Source organism: Staurois parvus, unplaced genomic scaffold (genome assembly GCF_062004578.1).
Source record: "Staurois parvus isolate SC_StPar_1 unplaced genomic scaffold, SC_StPar_1.0 ptg000860l, whole genome shotgun sequence".
In the NCBI taxonomy this organism is placed as follows: Eukaryota; Metazoa; Chordata; class Amphibia; order Anura; family Ranidae; genus Staurois; species Staurois parvus.
Window position 1 is genome coordinate 3,930,905 of NW_028318656.1, and position 26,566 is coordinate 3,957,470.

Sequence of the window (26,566 nt, forward strand, 5' to 3'; positions counted from 1 at the left end):
CATTGCTAATTCTGGTCAATTTTTTTACGATTAATGATCAGCTATATGTCAGTATATCCAATACATGATTTGTATAATACATTGATCTGTTTGCTGACATGCTGTATTGTGTTTGTTTTTCTCAATAAACCTCTTTCTGGAAAAAACAAACAAAAAAAACACATTTTTATTTATTTCATCACAAAGGGGTCAAAAAGTCCACTATGTGATCATTTTTTAGGTGACAGGTTCTCTTTAATGATACATCTGGGGTCTAAAAAATGATCACATAGGGGTCAAAAAGTCCCCTATGTGGTCATTTTTTAGGTGACAGGTTCTCTGTAATGAGACATCTGGGGTCTACAAGACCCCGCATGTCTCCTCTGCACTCCACTGGATGTATGGCAATGCAGATCGCATTGCAATACATTCTTTCCTGGTTATGCTGTCCAGGGAAAGTGACAGCGGTGACCTGAAAGTGATGTCACACACGTCGCTTTCCGGGTCATAGCAAGAAGGGGAGAAGAGTGGACATACATCAGCTCTCCTCCCTCCCCTCCACCCACCATGTCAGCCCCGGGCCCGCAGACGGGCGAGGGGAGCCTGGAATACATAGCGGGGGCACGCACATGGGGGGGTGGTTTTACAGGGGGTGTGTGGAAGCGATTGGGCGTCAGCCAAATGCTTCCACCTGACGGGTAGGAGTCCTCCACCAGGACTGTGCGTACCCCCCCCCCCCCCCGCTGTCGGGTCAGTACAACGTACAGACCTGGCAGCGAAAGGGTTAAAGCTGATCACCACTGTGATGCTCCAGGGAAGAGAACGGGTGGACGTGTCAGGTACGTGTCATACTTCATGCCATGCGACTTGCAAATTGCAAGCCAAGTCGCACCCTATTGTCTGCTATTAGGATGGTCATATCACCATTTCAAAGTCAGGATCGATGTGCCCGGGGCTGAAAAATTCACTTGCTGAAAACCTCTGCGCTCCTCGCCACACCCATCACTACTAGGTGGGGGGAGGGGAAGTATATAAGGCACGGCAGGAGTCAGCAGAGCTCAGTTTCAGCATGACGGGGGACGAGGACGAGGAGAAGGGCGAGCAAGCCTTTCTGGAGGATGGCCAACAGAGCCGGGATATGGTGATCGAGCGCAGATCAGCACGTAGACAGGTAGGGTCCTGGGGGAGGGAGAGCAGACTCCATGCATCAGACGGACATGTAGGGACATGTTTCTACTCTGTTGCACAGTATGGCAATGCTAAATAGGAGCAGTGAGATTTATTGCAACTTTTTCGCAGATTTTTCGAGAAGGGTGGAGAAAGATCGTACCTGGGCTGACTTACTATACAGGTCTACTGATAACGGTGACCATACACGGAGTGATTTTATATAGTACTGGGGTCGTTGGTTCGAATCCCAACCACGGCATCACCTGCCTGGAGTTTGCATGTTCTCCCTGTGCCTGCATAGGTTTCCTCCGGGTACTTCAGTTTCCTTCCACACTACAAAGACATGCTGGGAGGTTAATTGGCTCCTGTCCAAATTGGCCTTAGTATGTGTATGTATGTATGTGAGTTAGGGACCTTAGATTGTACGCCCCTTGAGGGTTAGGGACTGATGTGAATGTACAATATAGATTGTAAGCTCCAAGGATCAGGCCTTCCTATCCCTCTTGTATTGAACTGTATTGTTACTGTATTGTCTCCCGTTATATTGTAAAGTGCTGAGCGCTATATAAATCCTGTATAATAATGTACAATATATGTGTAAAGTGCTGCATAACTTGACGGCGCTATATAAGTACCTGTAATAAATAAATATAAGAACGTAATGTCAATCAATTTATTGTCAGGTAGTGATGGGCTGAACACCCCCCTGTTCATCTCGCAAACATTCGAACCTAAAGTTCAGCCGCGAACTTCGAACAGAGGGGACAGTTCACTATTTATTTTAGGTACCTATATCGCGCCATCAATTTACGCAGCGCTTTACATATATATTGTACATTCACATCAGTCCCTAACCCTCAAGGGGTGTACAATCTAAGATAAGAGGTATCTTCCTGCATCTGTGGTAGGATGTGGTAGGATGTGGTAGGATCAGTTACTAAAACCCGGCATCTGTTCTATTATGAAGCCATGCGGTATTTTAGCAGTGAAACTGGTATAGCTGAATGTGGTTACATGCTCTGATACCTTATCTAGTGGCTCTGTCCTGAAATGACACAGGTCAGAGGGCACGGCAGCTATCTTGGGTAGTCAGGCAGTAATAGAAGAGAATGTACGCTGCTGTATTCCTGTGATGATACTTATAAACCTGATTATAAAGTAAGAGTGCAGCAATAAAGGAATAGTGCATCCAACAGCAAAGGCCTCATCTCTCCGCAGACAGAAAGTATAACAGAAACATTCATTCATGTTTCAGCTGTCAGTGGGGTGTAAAAAGGTTTGCTGGCATTTAAACATTTAAAAAAAAGCCCAAAAAACTGCATCTTTCCCCCCCTCCCATCCATACCAAGCCCTTCGGATCTGGTATGGATTTTGAGGGGAACCCCATGCCAAAATTTAAAAACAAAATGGTGTTGGTGTCCCCCTAAAATCTATACCAGACCCTTATCTGAGCATGCAACCCGGCAGGTCAGGAAAGGGGGGGTATGAGCGAGCACCCCCCCTTCTGAACCATAACAGGCCACATGCCCTCAGTATGAGGGGGGTGCTTTGGGGCAGGGGGGCTGCCCCCCTGAAAGCACATTGTCCCCATGTTGATGAGGACAAGGGCCTCTTCCCCACAACCCTGGCCAGTGGTTGTGGGGGTCTGTGGGTAGGGGGCTTATCGGAAACTGGAAGCCCCCGTTAACAAGGGGGCCCCCAGATCCCCCCCATGTGAATGAGTATGGGGTATATGGTACCACTACCCATTTACGAGAAAAAAAAAGGATAGTGTAAAAATGACAGAAGACAGTCTTTGACAAGTCCTTTATTAACCCCTTCACGCCGGCGCCTCCCGGCCCTTTAAGGGTTTCAGGAGGCGGGGTGGGGTTTAGGGTCACATGATCGGGAAAGGTCCCGAACGAAAGAGGAGATCGGGACCTTTCCGTGAGTACCGGACATGTGTGCTGGGAGCGCGCAGGGAGCGTGCTCTCAGCACATATATTCTTTTTTAATAGAACGAAAATGTGCCGCCACTCGGCGTCTAGGCGCAACAAAAATTTCAAATAATGCCCCCAGAAGTAGATCCAACGTCAATCATGAGCCGACCCGAAAAAAGAGAAAAAATAAAAGGCTCCATTCCCGACGTCTGACAGCTACGTTGGGATGACAGATCTTAAATACTGTGGTGACGTCACAAAGGGGCAGGGTCACCCCCCGCCCCTTGTGACATCACAATGCACTGTGATTGGCCAAAGCATTGCATTGGTCAGGTGTATTGCTTTGGCCAATCACAATGCACTGTTTGGGCGCAGTGCAATGTGGGGCACGGCAGGCGAACAGCCCATCAAACGCCCTTGGCGTTCGTGTGTTCACTAAGCCCAGCACTACTGTCAGGGAGTAAAGTACGATCAGACGATCGATAGGGCACCAATTACAATGCACTACCTAAAATGACTCCATATTGAATAGTTCGTCTACTCCAAATCAATGGAAAACATGCCTGGAATAGCTCATTAACCCCTTCCTTTACCTTAACAAGTAAAATCGATTTCACAACTTCGACGTGTTAGTATAACTGTACCTATCATCGTAATTACTTAGTGGATCCAGGTGGAATATAACGTGTTATTTTCAGGACAGATTGGGCTTTCATTTGGCATCCTGGTTCACACCGAATTCGATTTCAAAGTGGTGCGATTTGGTCCCGTTTAAAGCGTGACCTCAAAGTAGCGCTGGTATAGACACAGGTGCTATTTCAGTGCCATTTCCCTTCTAGTCTATGAGAATTAAATCGCACTGAAGTGGTGAAAAGGCAATGCGGGAACTATTTTTCAAATCGCGGTAATTGACATTGCGCCTATAAAGACCGTGACATAGAAATACATGCGACTTCAGGTACGATTTGTAAATCGCATGTTGCACCTGCAGTGTGAACCAGGGCTAAATGTTAATTATAATCTCCTGATTTTGTTTTATTATGAAAGAAAAACTGGGCCAAAATAATAATAATAAAAAAAAATTTACACCTTAGCCATTACCATGAACCACCACCAAAAAACCTGCAAAATAAAATCTACTCCTGACGACTGCTGCGATACTACATACACTCACCGGCCACTTTATAAGGTCCACTTGTTCAATTGCTTGATAACGCAAATTGATAATCAGCCAATCACATGGCAGCAACTCAATGAATTTAGGCATCTAGACTTTGTGAAGACGACTTGCTGAAGTTCAAACCGAGCATCAGAATGGGGAAGAAAAGGGATTTAAGTGACTTTGAACGTGGCATGGTTGTTGGTGTCAGACGGGCTGGTATGAGTATTTCAAAAACTGCTGATCTACTGGGATTTTCATGCACAACCATCTCTAGGGTTTACAGAGAATGGTCCGAAAAAAGAGAAAATATCCAGTGAGTGGCAGTTGTGTGGACGAAAATGCCTTGTTGATGTCAGAGTAATTTTATCATTGAGGCTGGTACTTTGAAACTGTCACCAGGAAGCCTCCTTAGATGTCAGAGATTTGTGAACCGCGATACCCAGGGGCTTATATACACTCACCGGCCACTTTAATAGTTACACCTGTTCAATTGCTTGGTAACACAAGCTGCTAATCAGCCAATCACATGGCAGCAACTCAATGCATTTAGGCATCTAGACGTGGTGACGTGCAAAACCGGGCATCAGAATGGGAGAGAAAAGGGATTTAAGTGACTTAGTGCCAGACGGGCTGGTCTGAGTATTTCAAAAATTGCTGATCTACAGGAATTTTCACGCACAACCATCTCTAGGGTTTACAAAGAACGGTCCGAAGAAGAGAAAATATCCAGTGAGTGGCAGTTGTGTGGAAAAAAATGCCTTGTTGATGTCAGAGGAGAATGGGCACACTGGTTCCAGATGATAGAAAGGCAACAGTAACTCAAATAACCCCTCATTACAACCAAGGTATGCAGAATACCATCTCTGAATGCACAACACATCCAACTTTGAAGCAGATGGGCTACAGAAGCAGAAGACCACACAGGGTGCCACTCCTGTCAGCTAAGAACAGGAAACAGAGGCTACAATTCGCACAGGCTCACCAAAATTGGACAATAGAAGACTGAAAAAACGTTGCCTGGACTGATGAGTCTCGATTTCATCTGCGACATTCAGATGGCAGAATTTGGCATAAAGAACGTGAAAGCATGGATCCATCCTGCCTTGTATCAATGGTTCATGGATGTGCAGTCGACAAATCTGCAGCAACTGCGTGATGCTATCATGTTAATATGGACCAGAATCTCTGAGGACATGTCCTTGGGGAAAAAAAAACAAAATCCCCCAAAGTGTATTAATTGGTTTGCGTGAAAGTGATAGCGTCTACAAATGGTGGTATTATACTGTAATTTTTTTTTATATACTAGTAATGGCAGTAACGGCGGGCATTCTGACACTAATTGATTCTGGGTGGGACATGCACATGCGCCCCCTACTCAGAAATGCAATATCTTGTATATATACCTGATTTTGCACAGAGTGGCTGCCCTGCAGCAGTAAAACTACTATAGGGCGGCTGGGAAGAGGTTATTACAGTAGATTGTAGTCCCTAACCCTTAACTGGGCCTTAAGACCAGGGGGGCTGGACAGACTTTCCAATTATATGACTATTGTGATAGTTTGTCATAGTGGTCACATAATGGGAAGCTCGTCCCACCAGCTCTCAATCATAACTAGAAACCATCTGCTGTCACTGACAGCCAATCACTGTGCTGGGATTACACAAATTACTATTTATCATGAAAAAGGCTATATAACTGTTCCATGCTGAAATACTTTTTTTTTTTTTTTTGCTTTTTTGTTGCCACTCAACATCACAAGTTTTGTTTTTCACCACATGTCTTGTTTTGCAGATCCAGTCCCGCTGCCCTGTGTGTTGGAAGAGACCTCTGTGCATAGGGGTGATAGCAGCCATTATTGCTGTAATACTCATTGTAGTAGCTGTGGTTATATGCAGAGCTACATCCCCTGGTAAGCCAAATATCTGAATAGTTCTGTTCCACTGCAGACACTTTGCTTGGCTGTGAAATCTGGAAGGTGCAGGGGTGTCTCTAGGGTTGGTGTCACCCGCTGTGGTAACACTTGGTGACACCCCCTCCGACGATCCCTGCAGGATGGTTTGGATCTGCAGATTGAGCATAATGGATCGGAGATCATATCCCCCCCTTATGTATTATACATGGAGATCATATCCCCCCCTTATGTATTATACATGGAGATCATATCCCCCTTATGTATTATACATGGAGATCATATCCCCCCTTATGTATTATACATGGAGATCATATCCCCCCTTATGTATTATACATGGTGATCATATCCCCTCTTATGTATTATACATGGAGATCATATCCCCCCTTATGTATTATACATGGTGATCATATCCCCCCTTATGTATTATACATGGAGATCATATCCCCCCCCTTATGTATTATACATGGAGATCATATCCCCCCCTTATGTATTATACATGGAGATCATATCCCCCTTATGTATTATACATGGAGATCAAATCGCCCCTTATGTATTATACATGGAGATCATATCCCCCCTTATGTATTATACATGGTGATCATATCCCCCCTTATGTATTATACATGGAGATCATATCCCCCCTTATGTATTATACATGGAGATCATATCCCCCCTTATGTATTATACATGGAGATCATATCCCCCCTTATGTATTATACATGGAGATCATATCCCCCCCTTATGTATTATACATGGTGATCATATCCCCCCCTTATGTATTATACATGGTGATCATATCCCCCCTTATGTATTATACATGGAGATCATATCCCCCCTTATGTATTATACATGGAGATCATATCCCCCCTTATGTATTATACATGGTGATCATATCCCCCCTTATGTATTATACATGGAGATCATATCCCCCCTTATGTATTATACATGGAGATCATATCCCCCCTTATGTATTATACATGGAGATCATACCCCCTTATGTATTATACATGGAGATCATATCCCCCCTTATGTATTATACATGGTGATCATATCCCCCCCCTTATGTATTATACATGGTGATCATATCCCCCTTATGTATTATACATGGAGATCATATCCCCCTTATGTATTATACATGGTGATCATATCCCCCCTTATGTATTATACATGGAGATCATATCCCCCTTATGTATTATACATGGAGATCATATCCCCCTTATGTATTATACATGGAGATCATATCCCCCTTATGTATTATACATGGAGATCATATCCCCCTTATGTATTATACATGGAGATCATACCCCCCCCCTTATGTCTTATACATGGAGATCATATCCCCCCTTATGTATTATACATGGAGATCATATCCCCCTTATGTATTATACATGGAGATCATACCCCCCCCCTTATGTCTTATACATGGAGATCATATCCCCCCTTATGTATTATACATGGAGATCATATCCCCCCCTATGTATTATACATGGAGATCATATCCCCCCTTATGTATTATACATGGAGATCATATCCCTCCTTATGTATTATACATGGAGATCATATCCCCCTTATGTATTATACATGGAGATCATATCCCCCTTATGTATTATACATGGTGATCATATCCCCCTTATGTATTATACATGGAGATCATATCCCCCCCTTATGTATTATACATGGAGATCATATCCCCCCTTATGTATTATACATGGAGATCATATCCCCCCTTATGTATTATATATGGAGATCATATCCCCCTTATGTATTATACATGGTGATCATATCCCCCCTTATGTATTATACATGGTAATCATATCCCCCTTATGTATTATACATGGAGATCATATCCCCTCTTATGTATTATACATGGTAATCATATCCCCCTTATGTATTATACATGGAGATCATATCCCCCCTTATGTATTATACATGGAGATCATATCCCCCCTTATGTATTATACATGGAGATCATATCCCCCTTATGTATTATACATGGAGATCATATCCTCCCTTATGTATTATACATGGAGATCATATCCCCCCTTATGTATTATACATGGTGATCATATCCCTCCTTATGTATTATACATGGAGATCATATCCCCCCTTATGTATTGTACATGGTGATCATATCCCCCCTTAATCTCCTCTTCTCAAGAGGGAATAAATTTGGTTATTCAGTTCAGGTATTCATTGTATACTGTATACTTTAATGTGATATTAATGACAATGTTTTTTTTTCTTAAATTGTAAGCTCCCAGGATCAGCCCTCCTAAGCCTCTTGTATTGAACTGTATTGTCCCCCACTATAATGTAAAGCTCTGAGCAAACTGTTGGCGCTATATAAATCCTGTATAATAATAATGTTTAAAAAAAGAAAATGTCATACTTACATGCTCTGTGCAGTGGTTTTGCACAGAGCAGCCCCGATCCTCCTCTTCTTGGGTCCCCCACCAGGGCTCCTGACCCCTCCCCCCTGCCTAGTGCCCTCAGAGCGAGCAGCTTGCTATGGGGTCACCCAAGCAAGCTCACACCCTAGCCACTGATCCATTTCCACACAGAGCCACCGTCCCCTGTTTCTCCTTGTTGGCTCACTGACTGTGATTGACAGAAGTTGAAGCTCTCCAGGAGGGTCCCCAGAGAGCCGAGGTTGTCATGCACATCGTTGAATTGTGATGGGGCTCAGGTGTTGGGGGGGATGCTGCACACAGAAGGTTATTTACCTTCATGCACAGAATGCATGAAGGTACAAAACTGTGACCTTTTAGAACCACTTTAACATCAAAGAGGACAATGCTAAATTGTTTACATTCCAAGATATATTTATTCTAAGTGTCTGGCAGCAATAGAGTTGTTAGTTTGAATCCCAACCATGGCACCTCCTACTTGGAGTTTGCATGTTCTCCCTCTGCCTGCTTGAGTTTCCTTCCACACTCCAAAAACATGCTGGTAGGTAAATTGGCTATAATATATGTATGAATGTGAGTTCAGGACCTTAGACTGCAAACTGCTTGAGGACAAGTACTGATGTGAATGTACATTATATATGTAAAGTGCTGCGTAAAATGTCACCGTTATATAAATGCCTGTAATAAATAATATTTTTACAATTTTGATTACTTATGGAAAGAAGTTGATTAGCATTCAACATACCCATCATTGATACAAGCCAAAACCACTTAGGTACCCTCCAGAACAACGGTGCTCAACATAAATCAGTACACCCCAACAGATTTGTCAGAAAACCTTTACTCTCCTTTCAGAATCAACATTTTCTATGGGACACTATACTACAAAATACTCCCACAAATGCCGGCCAAACAAGATTTGTTAATTTGCAAACACAAAGTATTTTTCCTAACAAATTCATTCACGACCATGTTGCAAAAATGAATATACCCCAATGAAAGTCTTAGGAGCAAAGCTAAATTTTAGACAACAAAATCCTAATTAATATGAATTAAACTCCAAGTGGGTCTAATTATTCATTAAACAGGCATCCAGCAGACAAGTGATTATAAAAGGGCGTTACTTAAAAAAGAAAACCCCTCCCATTTAATTCTGTCAGCAATGGCAACACATGGAGGAGAAATGTCACAAGGCCTGAGAAAGAAAATAATTTCTTTACACAAGAAAGGTGAAGGCTACAAGAAGATCAGCAAACCTTTACTTATCAGTGAGAATACTGGAGCAAAAGTGATGCAAAGATGGAACTGCAGCCATCTCACAGAGCCATCGAGGCTGTCCATGGAAGTTAAACACCTCTTCTGATGAGAAGGGTTGAACAAAATCGCCATGCAAGTTCACTGCAGTTAGCTAAAGAAGTAGAAAGCCAAACTGCGGTGATTGTTTCCCGTGACACAATATGGTGTACACTGCAGAGGAATGGCATGCATGGGTGTCATCCATGAAGAAGGCCTCTCCTAAAGCCCATACACAAAAAAGCCCGCTTGGAATTTGCCAGGGCCCATGCTGAAAAAGAAGACTACTACTCTATACTCTGGACTGATGAGACCAAGATAAATGTTTTTGGAACTGATGGCTTCAAAACTGTCTGGCGTCAAAAAGATGAAATGTAAAAAGAAAAATGCACGGTGCCTACAGTGAAACATGGTGGTGGCAGTGTCCTTCTGTGGGGCTGCATAAGTGCTGCTGGTGTCCGGGAGCTGCATTTAAATTGATGGTATCATGAATTCACAGATGTACTGCTCTATAATGAAAGAGAAGATGCTACCATCACTCCGTGTCCCTGGTCGTCGTGCACTTTTCCAACATGACAATGATCCAAAACACACATCTATGGCCACTGTTGCATTTCTGAAGAACAGGGTGAAAGTGATTCAGTGGCCAATATGTCTCCTGATCTGAACCCAATCGAACCCCTATGGGGAATTCTGAAGAGACAAGTTGGGCATCACTCTCCATCCAGCATCCAGGCTCTAAAATAGGTCGTTCTTAAAGAAAGGAAAAAGATGGATGTTGCAATATGTCGCCAACTTGTTCATTCCATTCCTAGAAGACTTGGTGCTGTCTTTACAAATCATGGAGGTCATACAAAATACTAGATGGAGTAATTTTTGTTATGGGGTGTATTAATTTTTACATCAACCAATTTGAGTAAAACTGAAGATTTTGTAATCTAAGTGTTATTAACCTTACTTTCATGTAATGAGCCAAACAAATGTTCTATAAAACAGTTTTGTCAAAATTTTGGAAATTGATCTTGTGTTGATTGAGATATTGATTCAAATCTTGCTTTTCAAAAGGGGTGTACTCATTTATGCTGAGCACTGCATGTGAAATTCCAGAAAAGAGTATCACTAGGCCTTAGCAAGCTCCCTTGGATCAAGGTGGCCCAGGGTCTCCCTTCCCGCATAAAACAAACAAACAAAAAACTATACTCCATCCACTCTATACAAAACTGGAGAGAAGAAGGTTAATGACATCAGGTCTGTAGTTTGACTGAAGCCATGTTTCATAATTTTGCAGCACAAACAATCATCTTCCAATTCCTTTTTTTTTTAAGATCCAGATGGATTTTGATGCTTGACATGGGCAACAATAATTCTTTATTATTATTAATATTATTATACAGGATTTATATAGCGCCAGCAGTTTGCACAGCCCTTTACAGCTTGAGGGCGGACAGTACAGTTACAATACAGGAGGATTTAGAGGGTCCTGCTCATTAGAACTTACAATATAAAAGGGAGGACCAAGTGATACAAAAGGTAATAACTGTGGGGGATGAGCTGATGGAGAAAATACATGTACAGTTGTTAGGTGAAGGCAGGATAGGCTTCTCTGAAGAGAAATATTTTCAGGGATTGCCTAAAAATTAACAGAGTAAGAGATAATCAGATTGGGGGTAGGGAAGACCATAGGATGGCAGAGACTCGGGAGAAGTCCTGGAGGTGACTGTGGGAGGAGGTGACAAGGGAATTTGAGAGCAGGAACTCTTGGGAGGAAGAGAACAATTTGGTTTGAATTTGAGACTAGATTGAGTCTTGTCTAATCTCAGACTAGACTGAGATTCGTGATGCATCTGGGTGCCGAGTTGTGGATGGCTTTGTGAGTTGTTCGTAATTTGAATTTAATTTGTTGGGTGAGTGGCAGCGAATGCAGGGATTGGCAGAGAGGGGTGGCAGACGCTGAACTGTTGGCAAGGTAGATGAGCCTGGCAGCAGCATTCATGATGGACTGGATGGGGCATAGCATATGTAAAGGTAAGTCAATGAGGAGGGCGTTGCAGGAGTCAAGGCGAGAGATGACCAGAGAGTGAAGTAGGAGCTTTGTGGTGTTATTGGTTAGGAAGGGGCATATTCTGGAGATGTTGAGGTGGGATGATTTGGACAGTGATTGGATGTGGGGCCGAAGGGAGAGTTCAGAGTCAAGTATTACTTCTAGCACCCTAGCAAGCGTGGACGGGTTGATAGTTTTGCCATTGATCTTCCCAGAGAAGTCAGGGGAAGGGGCATGTGGGAGAGAAAATATTAAGAGCCCAGTTTTGGATAGATTGAGTTTGAGGAAGTGGTGTGACACCCAGACTGATATGTCTGTCTGTAGGTCAGTGAGGAGACTGATGTGAGCTGAGGGGTAGGGAGATAGATTTAGTTTTTGTCGGCATAGAAATGATATCAAAAGCCATGGGATGTTACCAGCTGACCCAAGGAGGTGTAGATGGAGAAAAGGAGGGGTCCAAGAACAGAACTTTGGGGGACCTTGACGAAAAAAAAGAGGAGAGGAGGAAGTAGAATTGTAAATGACACTGAAGGTACGGTGAGATAGATAGGATGAGAACCAACAAAGAGCACAGTCACAGAGACCAAAGGACTAAAGTTTTTAGAGAAGGAGGGGGTGGTCAATCGTAATGTCCATTGGTTTTAGCTGTTAGTAAATTGTGAGTTTCGGATATGTTCATACATCAATGAGGCCCTCAGCAGTTTGGCAAGGCTGGAGAGTAGGCTACAGGAAGCTGTAGAGCTGAAAGTTCTGGATAATTGTTATATTTTTATGGATAATTGTTATATTTTTATAAATATTTGTTATATTTTTATGGATAACTGTTTTGGATAATTGACATCTATGGATAACATTATTGCCCTTTGACTGCAAAATGTGGCCAAGGTGTGCAAGACTGGATAAAGTTATACACAATTTACCAGAAAAGACTGGAAACAGATGTGTATTTTCAGTCTTATCTAGCTGTCTGTCTTTCACTTTAAGTCCATATCAAGTTGATTTTTTTTTTTTTCTTAGTGCATGAAAATTTGTTCTGCCCTGATAAGTGGACACGGCATGGACGTACCTGTTATTTTGTATCGAAGAATGCCACTGTTTGGAAATCTGCCCAGGAGTACTGCAAGGAGGAAGGGGGGTCATTGCTGGTCATGGACAACACCTCCCAGGTAGGTGAAAGCTCCTAAAACTAAGGGAGGTACAAATGAACTCAAGACACAAAAACTTTCATTGAAAAATGTTACTTAATAGCCACAAAGGATACAAGTCCATGTTACGTGTGCCAAATGTTGTCTGTAGGCAGTCCTTAAGGATGACACACTGAAGAAGGGACAAGCCCCCCAAAACATGTTGACTGACTTCTCTTCTTTGGTTTGAGTGCTCTCCAAGACTTCCACTTTGCCCTCATCAGCTGACATTCAGATTTCTTCTACTAGGTGTATGACATCGCATCCAATCTTGGACATGTGACTTCCGGCAGACTCACCATCTTGGTGACACCGGTGGTCATAAACCACACACTTCTCCCTCTGTCCTTAGGCTGTGGAATGTAGCCTACTGTTGGGTCTGGGATCATGTGTGATCCTTCAGCTTCTGGGATTATGTGTTTCTCCTCTCCACTGGCTTGGTGATATATCAGTCATACCTTTTTAATTTTACATTAAATTAAATGTATTTTATCTGTTCCTGGGCTTGTGTCTCTATTGACTTCCACAGGGTTGGCTGCACTCCTTTTATTTGTTTTGTGCTCATGCCTCATTGCTGGTTGAATGAGTAGTTGGAGATGCCCTTAGTGTGGTTATCTACATATCCCCTTGGAACCTCCATTGTGCTTGATACTTGCTTTGCTTTGCAGAACTGTGGGAGGGGCCTAACAGCTCCATCCACTTCAGGCTGCCTGCAGAAAACTACAGGGGGGGGGGGGGGCGGAGACAAGACCAGTCACTCTGCACAAGGAGAGAGAGCAGCAGTGACCGGTCTTTATTACCGGAAGCTCCCGCACAGAAGTCTCACACTGGATTACTGCACAGATTTGGAAAAAACACACAAAGCACACCAAGATTCAAGGAAGAATATACATGATGAATGGATTTAAACAAAATGTACTGATCCCTGAGTTCTGCTTTAACGCAGCAGCGTTAGTTCTTAGTCCACCCTGTATTATAGTTTTATTACTTGTTGATCCTACCAGTATATATTTTTCCACCAATTCTAACAGACCAAGCTGTCCAGGAAAAGGGGCAATGACCAAGTTGCTTGGCTGGCATTCTCCTAAATGAGCCCCTATAGTATGAATGAGGTTTGTATGAATTTGATAGTAAATTCCTTCAAAACACCATGACTGGGTCTCTGTATTCTGCTTACCAGGATCTCGCATTATCTTTATGTTCACATGAAATATAGTTTATTGAGCCATGTGAATGTCCCCATCCCTCCTTTGTATTACAGCGACACATTGCAGAACTGTGCATTCTGAAGGAAGATTATTGGATCGGCCTAAGAAAAGTCAGTGAGGAATGGAAATGGATAGACGGATCAGTCTACACAGGCCAAGTAAAGTAAGTGCTATAGACTGTGTGTGTGTATGTATATATATATATATATATATATATATATATATATATCTGTATAGAACATTTAATGTAAAAAAATTCATATAAAGACAACTGTGTATTTAGCTACTTGCCGACCGCATACTGTAGCTTTATATCTATATACGTGACTTTTATCATTTCCGGGTAGGGGGAGCGCGCCCACCTAGCCACACTGTCATTGGCTCCCTGATACGCCGTTCAGCAGGTCCTGGCCAATGATTCACAGTCACTGATTGTTGGACCTAGCTTCAGGAGAGATATCTGTGTATGGTAAACTACTATACTGATTTCCAGCTTCCTCAGCGGCCCCTCACAAGTATCCATACTTACATAGGTCCAAGCTGGACCGATGTAAGTATGCAATGCAGGTCATAGCTGGAGTTTGGCTTTAATGGACCAAATTCATCTTGTGGTTAATATTCAGTACATTTTTATTAAAATGAAGTTGCTGTGGATGTCATTTTCTGTGCAAAGGATTACCTATAATTTTGACATTAGGCACTCTTAGCAATAAAGCGTGGGTGTAATTTGGGAAATCCTATGTATAGACAAACTACTGCGACTAGAGGAAGAATTTTTTTTTATTCAATTTATTGAATCAGAAAGTTAATTGTGACAGCAATAAATTGCAAAGCAACAAGTCTGTACTCACAAATGTCTTCAGATGTTGGCTGCCTACGGCCAAAATCTTCCAGACACCTTTTCCCAGTGACTTCAGACTAGATCTTTGGACAACAGCCCCTCAGTCAGCTCTCAGCGACTTTCAGCATCCAGGCCCGTCAGCTAGCCCAGCCTCAATGAGCAGCCAGCACATGGCAGAGTTGCCTAATGGAACAACCAGCCCCCCTTATGCTGTGATCGCCTCCTTATTACATTATTGTACAGGATTTATATATCGCCAACAGTTTGCTCAGCGCTTTACAATATAAAGGAAGACAATACAGAAACAATACAGTTCAATACAAGAGGGTTAGGAGGGCCCTGCTCCTTGGAGCTTACAATCTAAATCCTTAAGGACAAGATACTTCTGTTCCAGGTCCCAGACTATTTAGACCCTTTCCCAGCAGCCATCTGTGTAGAGCCCACAGAGATTGACTGAGACGGTATAAATATTCATGCTGCCAATTTACATGGTTCCATAGCTATGCTCCATAACAGGTTTTTTGCCTTCCTCTGGATCAACTGTGAGTATAGGATTATAACTTTTTTTTTTAATGGTTGATGGCACTACAAGTGATGCTGGCTAGCTCTCAGAAAGAGACTGTGTTGCAGTTGTCCTAAGTTCATCGGTTCCATTGAGCATCCCATATTACCTCCCCTTACCCCATCCAAGTTGAAATCCCCCTAATATACATTAAAAAACAAGGTAAAATGACTGATTTCTGACACCTGGGTGGATGTCTGTGGAAAGTATGTGTTGCCTGGCTGTGCAGGACTATAGGGGGACCCAAATACTCAGCAACTCCTAAGGGGGTAGTGCTACATACCTATACCCTAAAAGTAGTGGAGATCAAACGTGCGTAGGTGTACAGCATCCCGGAGATCACCAGACCAGGGGCGGACTGACCATTTGGAAACTTGGGCACTGTCCGAGGGCTCGGGGTCAGTAGGGGGCCACAGGAGATGCCCCTGGTACCTTTTTCATAGGCTTTTTTGAGTTTGGGCAAGGACACAGGGGCCCCATGATCCCTATTGCCTGTAGGCCCCATGAGTTGTCAGTCCGCCCCTGCACCAGACTGAACAATCCGGATGTTATTCGAACACTTGATTGGCTGTGTGGATGGTAATAAATGAATTTTCTTTTAACACATTGCCTGTCTTACCTGTAAAAGAATATGCCACTATGTTCAGCCAGTCTTGTGATCCAGGCACTTCTGCCAGGCCGATGAGATCACTTTCCTCTACTGCAGTCAGGAACAGAGCTTATAATATGTATGGAGCAAGACTGTTATCATCAGCAGGTGTGTAGAGTGTAGCCAAATTCACATATCTTGCCACGACCACTCCAACAACAGCTAGGAAGGAGATGGATACTACATAAAGGTAGGTTGTCTTGGCTCTGACACTTTCCTGGTCAAAGACCCAGCAGCAGGACTGCAAAGACTGACACATCCCCACTCTCTCTGCATTCCTCTTGGGCTGCTTGTATTGGGAAAGTCCTCAGAACAGAGACAAGCTGCCATTAGGAAGTGTCCTTCCTAGCTGTTGTCGGACCTGCCGTGGCAGGAGGAGAGCAGGGCTGGCCAGAACTCATAGCTACAGCTAGAAAGCACCTGGCAATATGGGACAAAATATAACATGTACATTGATAGAGGAAAGAACCGTATCAAAAATAGAATGATAGATCTTTAAGAATATCATAGCTCTCCTCCTTCCTACCGTAAGAAATGTGGAGACACTTGACTGACAGCAACACAGCCTCATTGTCTCAGAGTATTGTCTTTTCCTCTTCCAATCTGAGTGCTGCTCTGCAAAGGATTATGGATGGCTGACATTTATTTTATTATTACAAATACTTTCTCTATATAGTGCTGTCAATTTTACACAGAGCTTTACAGATACGTATATTGTACATTCACATCAGTCCCTAACCCTCAAGGAGCGTAAAGTCAAAGGTCCTTAACTCACATTCATATATGCACATACACTGTATTGACAAAAGTATTGGGCCAGCCCTTCAAATCATGTGATTCAAGTGTTCCAATCACCTCCCTGGCCACAGGCCTATAAAATCAAGCCCCTAGGCATGCAGACTGCTTCTACAAACATTGGTGAAAGAATGGGTCGCTCTCGGGAGCTCAGTGACTCCAAGCGTGGTCCCATGATAGGTTGTCACCTGTGCAAAAAGTCCATCCGTGACATTTCCTGGCTACTAAATATTCCACGCTCAACTGTTAGTGGGATTATAACTAGAGATGAGCGAAGAAATGAAAAATTCGATTCGACTGATTCGGCGAATTCGTGGACAATATTCGATTCGAGTCGAATAAATTCGCTGTGAATTTAACTTAAAAAAGGGTGTTTCTAGGCTTCAGAGAGACTTAATATTAGTGCAGAACACTGTACCTTTAATTTAAATGCCCTTGGAGTCTGCTGGGGAAGAGAAATAATACTGTCTGTCAGTATGACATGCAGATGAGTGCCGTCGATCTTAGAATCACTGCACACTTCACTCCTTTGGCCAGTCACGGGGCCAAAACCAGTGTTTGGAGCCACAGTGTGGCGGTGGAGGCAGCAGCAATGGGAGGCCATACAGCAACCTATGACAAAATGGAAACCAGCAGGAGCGTGAGGAGACCTGAAAGTGGCACATGGCAGAGTGGGAGCAATGGGAGGCGGTACAGGGACCCAGGTCACACTGTGGGCCCAGCAGCAGCGTGACCAGGCGGTACGGGGGCCCATGGCCGATATGGGGCTTGGTGGCACCTATGGAAGGCCTGTAATCTGCCAGCAACCTATGACAAAATGGAACCCTGGGCTGGGGCAGGCAGAACCGCCGTATCTTTATCACGTTTTTCAAAGGCCACCGAATGGCGACGCTGCATATGCTGACGCAACGCTGTAGTCCCAACATGGGCCCCCTGGCCACGCTTGACTTTCTGGCCACATAGTCGACATACGGCTACGTTTACTTCCTCGGGCGGCTTGACGAAAACTTGCCACACCGCCGAGTAGGAAACTTTGCACCCGCTACTCCTCACTGGCTGACTGCTACTTCCTCCGTGCACACCGGCACCACTACTGGCTGTGGTGGTAGGCTGCAGTGGAGCTGCTGCTCTACTCCGTGGCCGTTTGCCTCCACTGACACAGCTGCGACCCTGTTGCCTCCTGGCAGCAGCAATGGGAGGCCGTACAGGGACCCAGGTCACACTGTGGGCCCAGCAGCAGCGTGACCAGGCGGTACGGGGGCCCATGGCCGATATGGGGCCTGGCGGCACCTATGGGAGGCCGCTAATCTGCCAGCAACCTATGACAAAATGGACAACCGCAGGAGTGTGAGGAGATTTCAAAGAGGTACATGGCAGAGTGGAAGCAATGGGAGGCCGTACAGGGACCCAGGTCACACTGTGGGACCAGCATCAGCGTGAACAGGCGGTACGGGGGCCCATGGCCGATTTGACCTCATTCATCCCATAGTCCTGCCGACTCACGAATAGCGTGGCCTCCTCAAAGGGCCTGAGCAAGCGCAGGTGTCACACATGAGCTGACAATGGCTGACATCTAAGTTACACAGGGAGTACCTTTATCCGCTTTTAACATCAGGAAATCTGTGATGGCCTTTAGCTGTTCGTAAAGGCGGTCTAACATATGTAGGGTTGAATTACACCTTGTTGCAACGTCACAGCATGAGGAGTCGGTACGGGGGCCCATGGCAGATTACATGTCTGGCAGCAGCAATGGGAGGCCCGTAATCTGCCAGCACCCTATGTCAAAAAATTCAACACACCAGCAGTGTGAGGAGACCTGAAAGTGGCACATGGCAGAGTGTGGCGATGGAGACAGCAGCAATGGGAGGCCGTACAGGGACCCATGAGAGACTCTGGACCTAGCAGCAGCATGAGGAGGCGGTATATAGGGGCCTATGGCAGATTAGGGGCCTGGCAGCAGCTATGGGAGGCCCGTAATCTGCCAGCACCCTATGTCAAAAAATTAAACACACCAGCAGTGTGAGGAGACCTGAAAGTGGCACATGGCAGAGTGTGGCGATGGAGACAGCAGCAATGGGAGGCCGTACAGGGACCCATGAGAGACTCTGGACCTAGCAGCAGCATGAGGAGGCGGTATATAGGGGCCTATGGCAGATTAGGGGCCTGGCAGCAGCTATGTGAGGCCCGTAATCTGCCTGCACCCTATGTCAAAAAATTTAACACACCAGCAGTGTGAAGAGACCTGAAAGTGGCACATGGCAGCAGAGTGTGGCGATGGAGACAGCAGCAATGGGAGGCCGTACAGGGACCCATGAGAGACTCTAGACTTGGCAGCAGCATGAGGAGGCGGTATATAGGGGCCCATGGCAGATTAGGGGCCTGGCAGCAGCTATGTGAGGCCCGTAATCTGCCTGCACCCTATGTCAAAAAATTTAACACACCAGCAGTGTGAAGAGACCTGAAAGTGGCACATGGCAGCAGAGTGTGGCGATGGAGACAGCAGCAATGGGAGGCCGTACAGGGACCCATGAGAGACTCTGGACTTGGCAGCAGCATGAGGAGGCGGTATATAGGGGCCCATGGCAGATTAGGGGCCTGGCAGCAGCTATGTGAGGCCCGTTATCTTGCAGCACCCTATGTCAAAAAATTAAACACACCAGCAGTGTGAAGAGACCTGAAAGTGGCACATGGCAGCAGAGTGTGGCGATGGAGACAGCAGCAATGGGAGGCCGTACAGGGACCCATGAGAGACTCTAGACTTGGCAGCAGCATGAGGAGGCGGTATATAGGGGCCCATGGCAGATTAGGGGCCTGGCAGCAGCTATGTGAGGCCCGTAATCTGCCTGCACCCTATGTCAAAAAATTTAACACACCAGCAGTGTGAAGAGACCTGAAAGTGGCACATGGCAGCAGAGTGTGGCGATGGAGACAGCAGCAATGGGAGGCCGTACAGGGACCCATGAGAGACTCTGGACTTGGCAGCAGCATGAGGAGGCGGTATATAGGGGCCCATGGCAGATTAGGGGCCTGGCAGCAGCTATGTGAGGCCCGTTATCTTGCAGCACCCTATGTCAAAAAATTAAACACACCAGCAGTGTGAAGAGACCTGAAAGTGGCACATGGCAGCAGAGTGTGGCGATGGAGACAGCAGCAATGGGAGGCCGTACAGGGACCCATGAGAGACTCTAGACTTGGCAGCAGCATGAGGAGGCGGTATATAGGGGCCCATGGCAGATTAGGGGCCTGGCAGCAGCTATGTGAGGCCCGTAATCTGCCTGCACCCTATGTCAAAAAATTTAACACACCAGCAGTGTGAAGAGACCTGAAAGTGGCACATGGCAGCAGAGTGTGGCGATGGAGACAGCAGCAATGGGAGGCCGTACAGGGACCCATGAGAGACTCTAGACTTGGCAGCAGCATGAGGAGGCGGTATATAGGGGCCCATGGCAGATTAGGGGCCTGGCAGCAGCTATGTGAGGCCCGTAATCTGCCTGCACCCTATGTCAAAAAATTTAACACACCAGCAGTGTGAAGAGACCTGAAAGTGGCACATGGCAGCAGAGTGTGGCGATGGAGACAGCAGCAATGGGAGGCCATACAGGGACCCATGAGAGACTCTGGACTTGGCAGCAGCATGAGGAGGCGGTATATAGGGGCCCATGGCAGATTAGGGGCCTGGCAGCAGCTATGTGAGGCCCGTAATCTGCCTGCACCCTATGTCAAAAAATTAAACACACCAGCAGTGTGAAGAGACCTGAAAGTGGCACATGGCAGCAGAGTGTGGCGATGGAGACAGCAGCAATGGGAGGCCGTACAGGGACCCATGAGAGACTCTGGACCTAGCAGCAGCATGAGGAGGCGGTATATAGGGGCCTATGGCAGATTAGGGGCCTGGCAGCAGCTATAGGAGGCCCGTAATCTGCCAGCACCCTATGTCAAAAAATTAAACACACCAGCAGTGTGAGGAGACCTGAAAGTGGCACATGTTTGAGGCATGATTCATGGCGGATTTAGTCAGTTGTGTCAGGAACTGGTGGTTTGAAATCCAGACTAATCCACGCCTGATTCATTTTCACAAACGTGAGTCTCTCCACACTTTGGGTGGACAGTCGTGTCCTCCGCGGAGTTACAATACCTCCTGCCGCACTAAACACGCGCTCCGATGCCACGCTGCTGGCCGGGCATGACAGCCTTTCAAGGGCAAATTCAGCTAGTTGGGGCCAAAGGTCAAGTTTCGTTGCCCAGTAGTCAAGGGGATTGTCTACCTCGGTTGGCAGGGTGCTGTCCAAGTAGGCCCAAGCCTGTTGTTTGAGCTCCTGCTCCAGGTCCACCTGATGCTGCTGCTGCTGCTGCGGCTGGTTAGTAGTTTCCTCACTGCGCTGGTGAAGAAAGCTACTCATCATCGACTGCAGACTGAGGCAGCCGCTGCTGGTGGAGCTGCCACTGCTCCTACCACCCCACCCCTCCCCTGCTGCCATGCCAGCGGAACGCGAGCGCACAGGGCCCACAGTGTCTGAGGATGGACGTTGGCGCACAAAGGCAGAGACCAACTGACTACATAGGTGGTTTTTATAGTACGTAATTTTGGCCTCCCTCTCAGCAGGTGTGAAAAAGGCCACCATTTTGGACCGGTAGCGAGGGTCCAACAAGGTGGACAGCCAAAAGTCATCCCTCTGTCTGATGGTTATTATTCGGCTGTCGCTACGCAAGCAACCGAGCATGCTATGGGCCATTTGTGCCAAGGAATGCGAGGGACTCCCTGCCTCCATCTCCACAGCATACTGCCACGGTGCGTCTGGGTCCTCTGTCTCCTCCTCCTCCTCCTCTACCAGATGCTCCTGCTCCTCCACTCCTGTCCGCTGAGTGGAAAAACCACCCATTTCACTCAATAATTCCTGAGCACAAATGTCCTCCTCTACCTCCTCCTCTTCTTCCTGTCCTGCCCCCACAGGGGTCATGTGGCGTTGACATCTGTGCGCCACGTCTACCGCACCCTGACCAGCCATTGTTAACAGCATTTGTTCCAGGACGTGCAACAGAGGAATGACGTCGTTCATCCCATAGTCCTGCCGACTCACGAATAGCGTGGCCTCCTCAAAGGGCCTGAGCAAGCGGCAGGTGTCACGCATGAGCTGCCAATGGCTGACATCTAAGTTACACAGGGGAGTACCTTTATCCGCTTGTAACATCAGGAAATCGGTGATGGCCTTTCGCTGCTCGTAAAGGCGGTCTAACATGTGTAGGGTTGAATTCCACCTTGTTGCAACGTCGCAGATCAGGCGATGCTGTGGAATTCCGTTCTGCCGCTGCAGCTCAATGAGGGTGTTCTTTGCAGTGTAGGAATGGCTGAAATGCATGCACAGTTTACGTGACATTTTAAGGATGTCTTGCAGTGGGATGGTGGATTTTAGGAACCGCTTGACAACCAGATTGAACACGTGAGCCATGCATGGCGCATGGCACAACCTTCCTTGACGCAGAGCAGACACCATGTTCTTTCCGTTGTCAGTCAACATGGTTCCGATTTTTAGTTTGCGCGGAGACAGCCATCTGTCGATTTCTCTGTTCATTACACTCAGCAGTTCCTCCCCTGTGTGACTACGTTCGCCAAGGCATACCAGGTGCAGCACAGCATGACACCGTTGCGCCCTGCACATGTGATATGCTGGTCGGGTAATGGGACTTGGCACGGGGGTGGCGGCTGAGGACACGGCGGAAAAAGAGGTGGTAGAGGCGGACATGCTTGCTGGACCAAGGACGTGCAAACGTGGAGGCAAAAGCGTCGTGACCTGTCCAAGTTGCTGGTGCGGCTGTGCCGGCACCACGTTCACCCAGTGGGCCGTAAATGACATGTACTGTCCCTGACCGTAGTTACAGCTCCACACGTCGGCGCTGCCGTGCACTTTGGCAGAGACCGACATGCTCAAAGACTGGCCCACCATCTCTTCTACATGTGAATGCAGGGCTGGCACTGCCTTTTGGGCAAAGAAATGACGGCTTGGCACTCTCCACCGCGGCGCGGCACAAGCCATCATTTCTCGGAAAGGTGCTGAGTCCACCAGTTGGAAAGGGAGGGACTGCAGCACCAGCAACTTGGACAGGAGGACGTTCAGCTTTTGCACCGTCGGGGGCGTGCTCGCAAACTGTTGTCTCTTGGATACGGATTCCAAGAAAGACTGTTGACGGAATCCGAGAAGAGGAGTAGCAGGAGAAGGAGCATCTGAACGAGCGGAAGATGCCAACGAGCGACAACTCCCCTCAGCAGAGGTGTTGGAGCCTTGACTGGCTGATAGAGGGCGATTGACGACGTCGGGTGACGGAGCAAGTAACGGAGCGGGTGATGGAGCGGGGGCTGGGGCAGGCAGAACCGCCGTATGTTTATCACGGTTTTCCCAGGCCACCGAATGGTGACGCTGCATATGCTGACGCAACGCTGTAGTCCCAACATGGGCCCCCTGGCCACGCTTGCATTTCTGGCCACATAGTCGACATACGGCTACGTTTACTTCCTCGGGCGGCTTGAGGAAAAATTGCCACACCACCGAGTAGGAAACTTTGCCCCCGCTACTCTTCACTGGCTGACTGCTACTTCCTCCGTGCGCACCGGCACCACTACTGGCCGTGGTGGTAGGCTGCAGTGGAGCTGGTGCTCTACTCCGTGGACGTTTGGCTCCACTGACACTGATGCGACCCTGCTGCTGTCTCCTGGGCAACCCACCGACTGTTTTGCTCGCTGCCAAGCTGCCACCCTCTTCTCCTGATGATGCGGAAGAAATTGCCTGATGACGACGAGGCTGCCAAGTGCGATCAACCTCCTCATCATCAAGTAGGGTCTCCGCCTCACTACTAGCCCCCTCGGCTGCGTCTGGGTCAGGAGACAGACCTGTCTCTAGACCGGCTACCGAGCCACTCTCCTCGCCAGTACTTGTTCGCTTGGCTGCTGAAAAGGCCGATGTCTCCCCCCGTTCCTGACCGCCCTCTGTTAGCTCTTCCTCACTGTACAGTGGGGCTGAGCCCACAGCATGCGATACTTCGCTTGGTGAGGGAACAGCAAAGGACAGGGGCAGGTAGAGGACACGTGATTTCAGTGGGCTTGCTCCCGGGCCATGCCAACTAACGGTTGTGTCTGACGTACCCACCGACCGTTGGCTGTAGGTGTCAGAGGTGACCTGGGAAGAGGAAGACGACCGAGCCAACCAATCAATGACGGCAGGGTTGTCGGTGGAGACACGACCGCTGGATGACACCGGGAGCACTGGCCTCTGGCTGCGAATACTGCTGCCTCGACCCCTTCCTCTGCTGCCACGTCTGCTCGCTCCTAAAACATTGCCTCCTCTGCCACTCCTCTGCATGTTGTCTGACATACTATTTAATTCAACGATTAGGTGTCCCTGAGTAACAATTCTCTGGCACTCAGTAACAATTCTGTCTGTCCCTGAGTATGAATTCTGTGGCCCTGAGTAACAATTCTGTGTCTGTGCGAGTAACAATTCTGTGTCTGTGCGAGTAACAATTCTGTGTCTGTGCAAGTAACAATTTTGTGTCTGTGCGAGTAACAATTCTCTGGCACTCAGTAACAATTCTGTCTGTCCCTGAGTAACAATTCTCTGGCACTCAGTAACAATTCTGTCTGTCCCTGAGTAACAATTCTCTGGCACTCAGTAACAATTCTGTCTGTCCCTGAGTATGAATTCTGTGGCCCTGAGTAACAATTCTGTGTCTGTGCGAGTAACAATTCTGTGTCTGTGCAAGTAACAATTTTGTGTCTGTGCGAGTAACAATTCTCTGGCACTCAGTAACAATTCTGTCTGTCCCTGAGTAACAATTCTCTGGCACTCAGTAACAATTCTGTCTGTCCCTGAGTAACAATTCTCTGGCACTCAGTAACAATTCTGTCTGTCCCTGAGTAACAATTCTCTGGCACTCAGTAACAATTCTGTCTGTCCCTGAGTATGAATTCTGTGGCCCTGAGTAACAATTCTGTGTCTGTGCGAGTAACAATTCTGTGTCTGTGCAAGTAACAATTTTGTGTCTGTGCGAGTAACAATTCTCTGGCACTCAGTAACAATTCTGTCTGTCCCTGAGTAACAATTCTCTGGCACTCAGTAACAATTCTGTCTGTCCCTGAGTAACAATTCTCTGGCACTCAGTAACAATTCTGTCTGTCCCTGAGTATGAATTCTGTGGCCCTGAGTAACAATTCTGTGTCTGTGCGAGTAACAATTCTGTGTCTGTGCGAGTAACAATTCTGTGTCTGTGCAAGTAACAATTTTGTGTCTGTGCGAGTAACAATTCTCTGGCACTCAGTAACAATTCTGTCTGTCCCTGAGTAACAATTCTCTGGCACTCAGTAACAATTCTGTCTGTCCCTGAGTAACAATTCTCTGGCACTCAGTAACAATTCTGTCTGTCCCTGAGTATGAATTCTGTGGCCCTGAGTAACAATTCTGTGTCTGTGCGAGTAACAATTCTGTGTCTGTGCAAGTAACAATTTTGTGTCTGTGCGAGTAACAATTCTCTGGCACTCAGTAACAATTCTGTCTGTCCCTGAGTAACAATTCTCTGGCACTCAGTAACAATTCTGTCTGTCCCTGAGTAACAATTCTCTGGCACTCAGTAACAATTCTGTCTGTCCCTGAGTAACAATTCTCTGGCACTCAGTAACAATTCTGTCTGTCCCTGAGTATGAATTCTGTGGCCCTGAGTAACAATTCTGTGTCTGTGCGAGTAACAATTCTGTGTCTGTGCAAGTAACAATTTTGTGTCTGTGCGAGTAACAATTCTCTGGCACTCAGTAACAATTCTGTCTGTCCCTGAGTAACAATTCTCTGGCACTCAGTAACAATTCTGTCTGTCCCTGAGTAACAATTCTCTGGCACTCAGTAACAATTCTGTCTGTCCCTGAGTATGAATTCTGTGGCCCTGAGTAACAATTCTGTGTCTGTGCGAGTAACAATTCTGTGTCTGTGCAAGTAACAATTTTGTGTCTGTGCGAGTAACAATTCTCTGGCACTCAGTAACAATTCTGTCTGTCCCTGAGTAACAATTCTCTGGCACTCAGTAACAATTCTGTCTGTCCCTGAGTAACAATTCTCTGGCACTCAGTAACAATTCTGTCTGTCCCTGAGTAACAATTCTCTGGCACTCAGTAACAATTCTGTCTGTCCCTGAGTATGAATTCTGTGGCCCTGAGTAACAATTCTGTGTCTGTGCGAGTAACAATTCTGTGTCTGTGCAAGTAACAATTTTGTGTCTGTGCGAGTAACAATTCTCTGGCACTCAGTAACAATTCTGTCTGTCCCTGAGTAACAATTCTCTGGCACTCAGTAACAATTCTGTCTGTCCCTGAGTATGAATTCTGTGGCCCTGAGTAACAATTCTGTGTCTGTGCGAGTAACAATTCTGTGTCTGTGCAAGTAACAATTTTGTGTCTGTGCGAGTA

The 26,566-nt window shown here is 46.3% G+C and overlaps 1 protein-coding gene across 1 annotated transcript in view; it reads left to right on the forward strand.

The window, feature by feature from the left end:
• The first annotated feature begins 736 nt into the window (after nt 1-736).
• The window catches only part of LOC149443330 (early activation antigen CD69-like), a 33,452-nt gene continuing 7,622 nt past the window's right edge, over nt 737-26,566 (forward strand). Inside the window, exons 1-4 of the mRNA XM_089655670.1 lie at nt 737-1,150; nt 6,023-6,140; nt 12,903-13,051; nt 14,331-14,440. Coding sequence (XP_089511796.1) covers nt 1,049-1,150; nt 6,023-6,140; nt 12,903-13,051; nt 14,331-14,440 — 479 coding nt within the window. The 5' untranslated portion in view covers nt 737-1,048. The remainder of the gene's footprint in view (nt 1,151-6,022; nt 6,141-12,902; nt 13,052-14,330; nt 14,441-26,566) is intronic.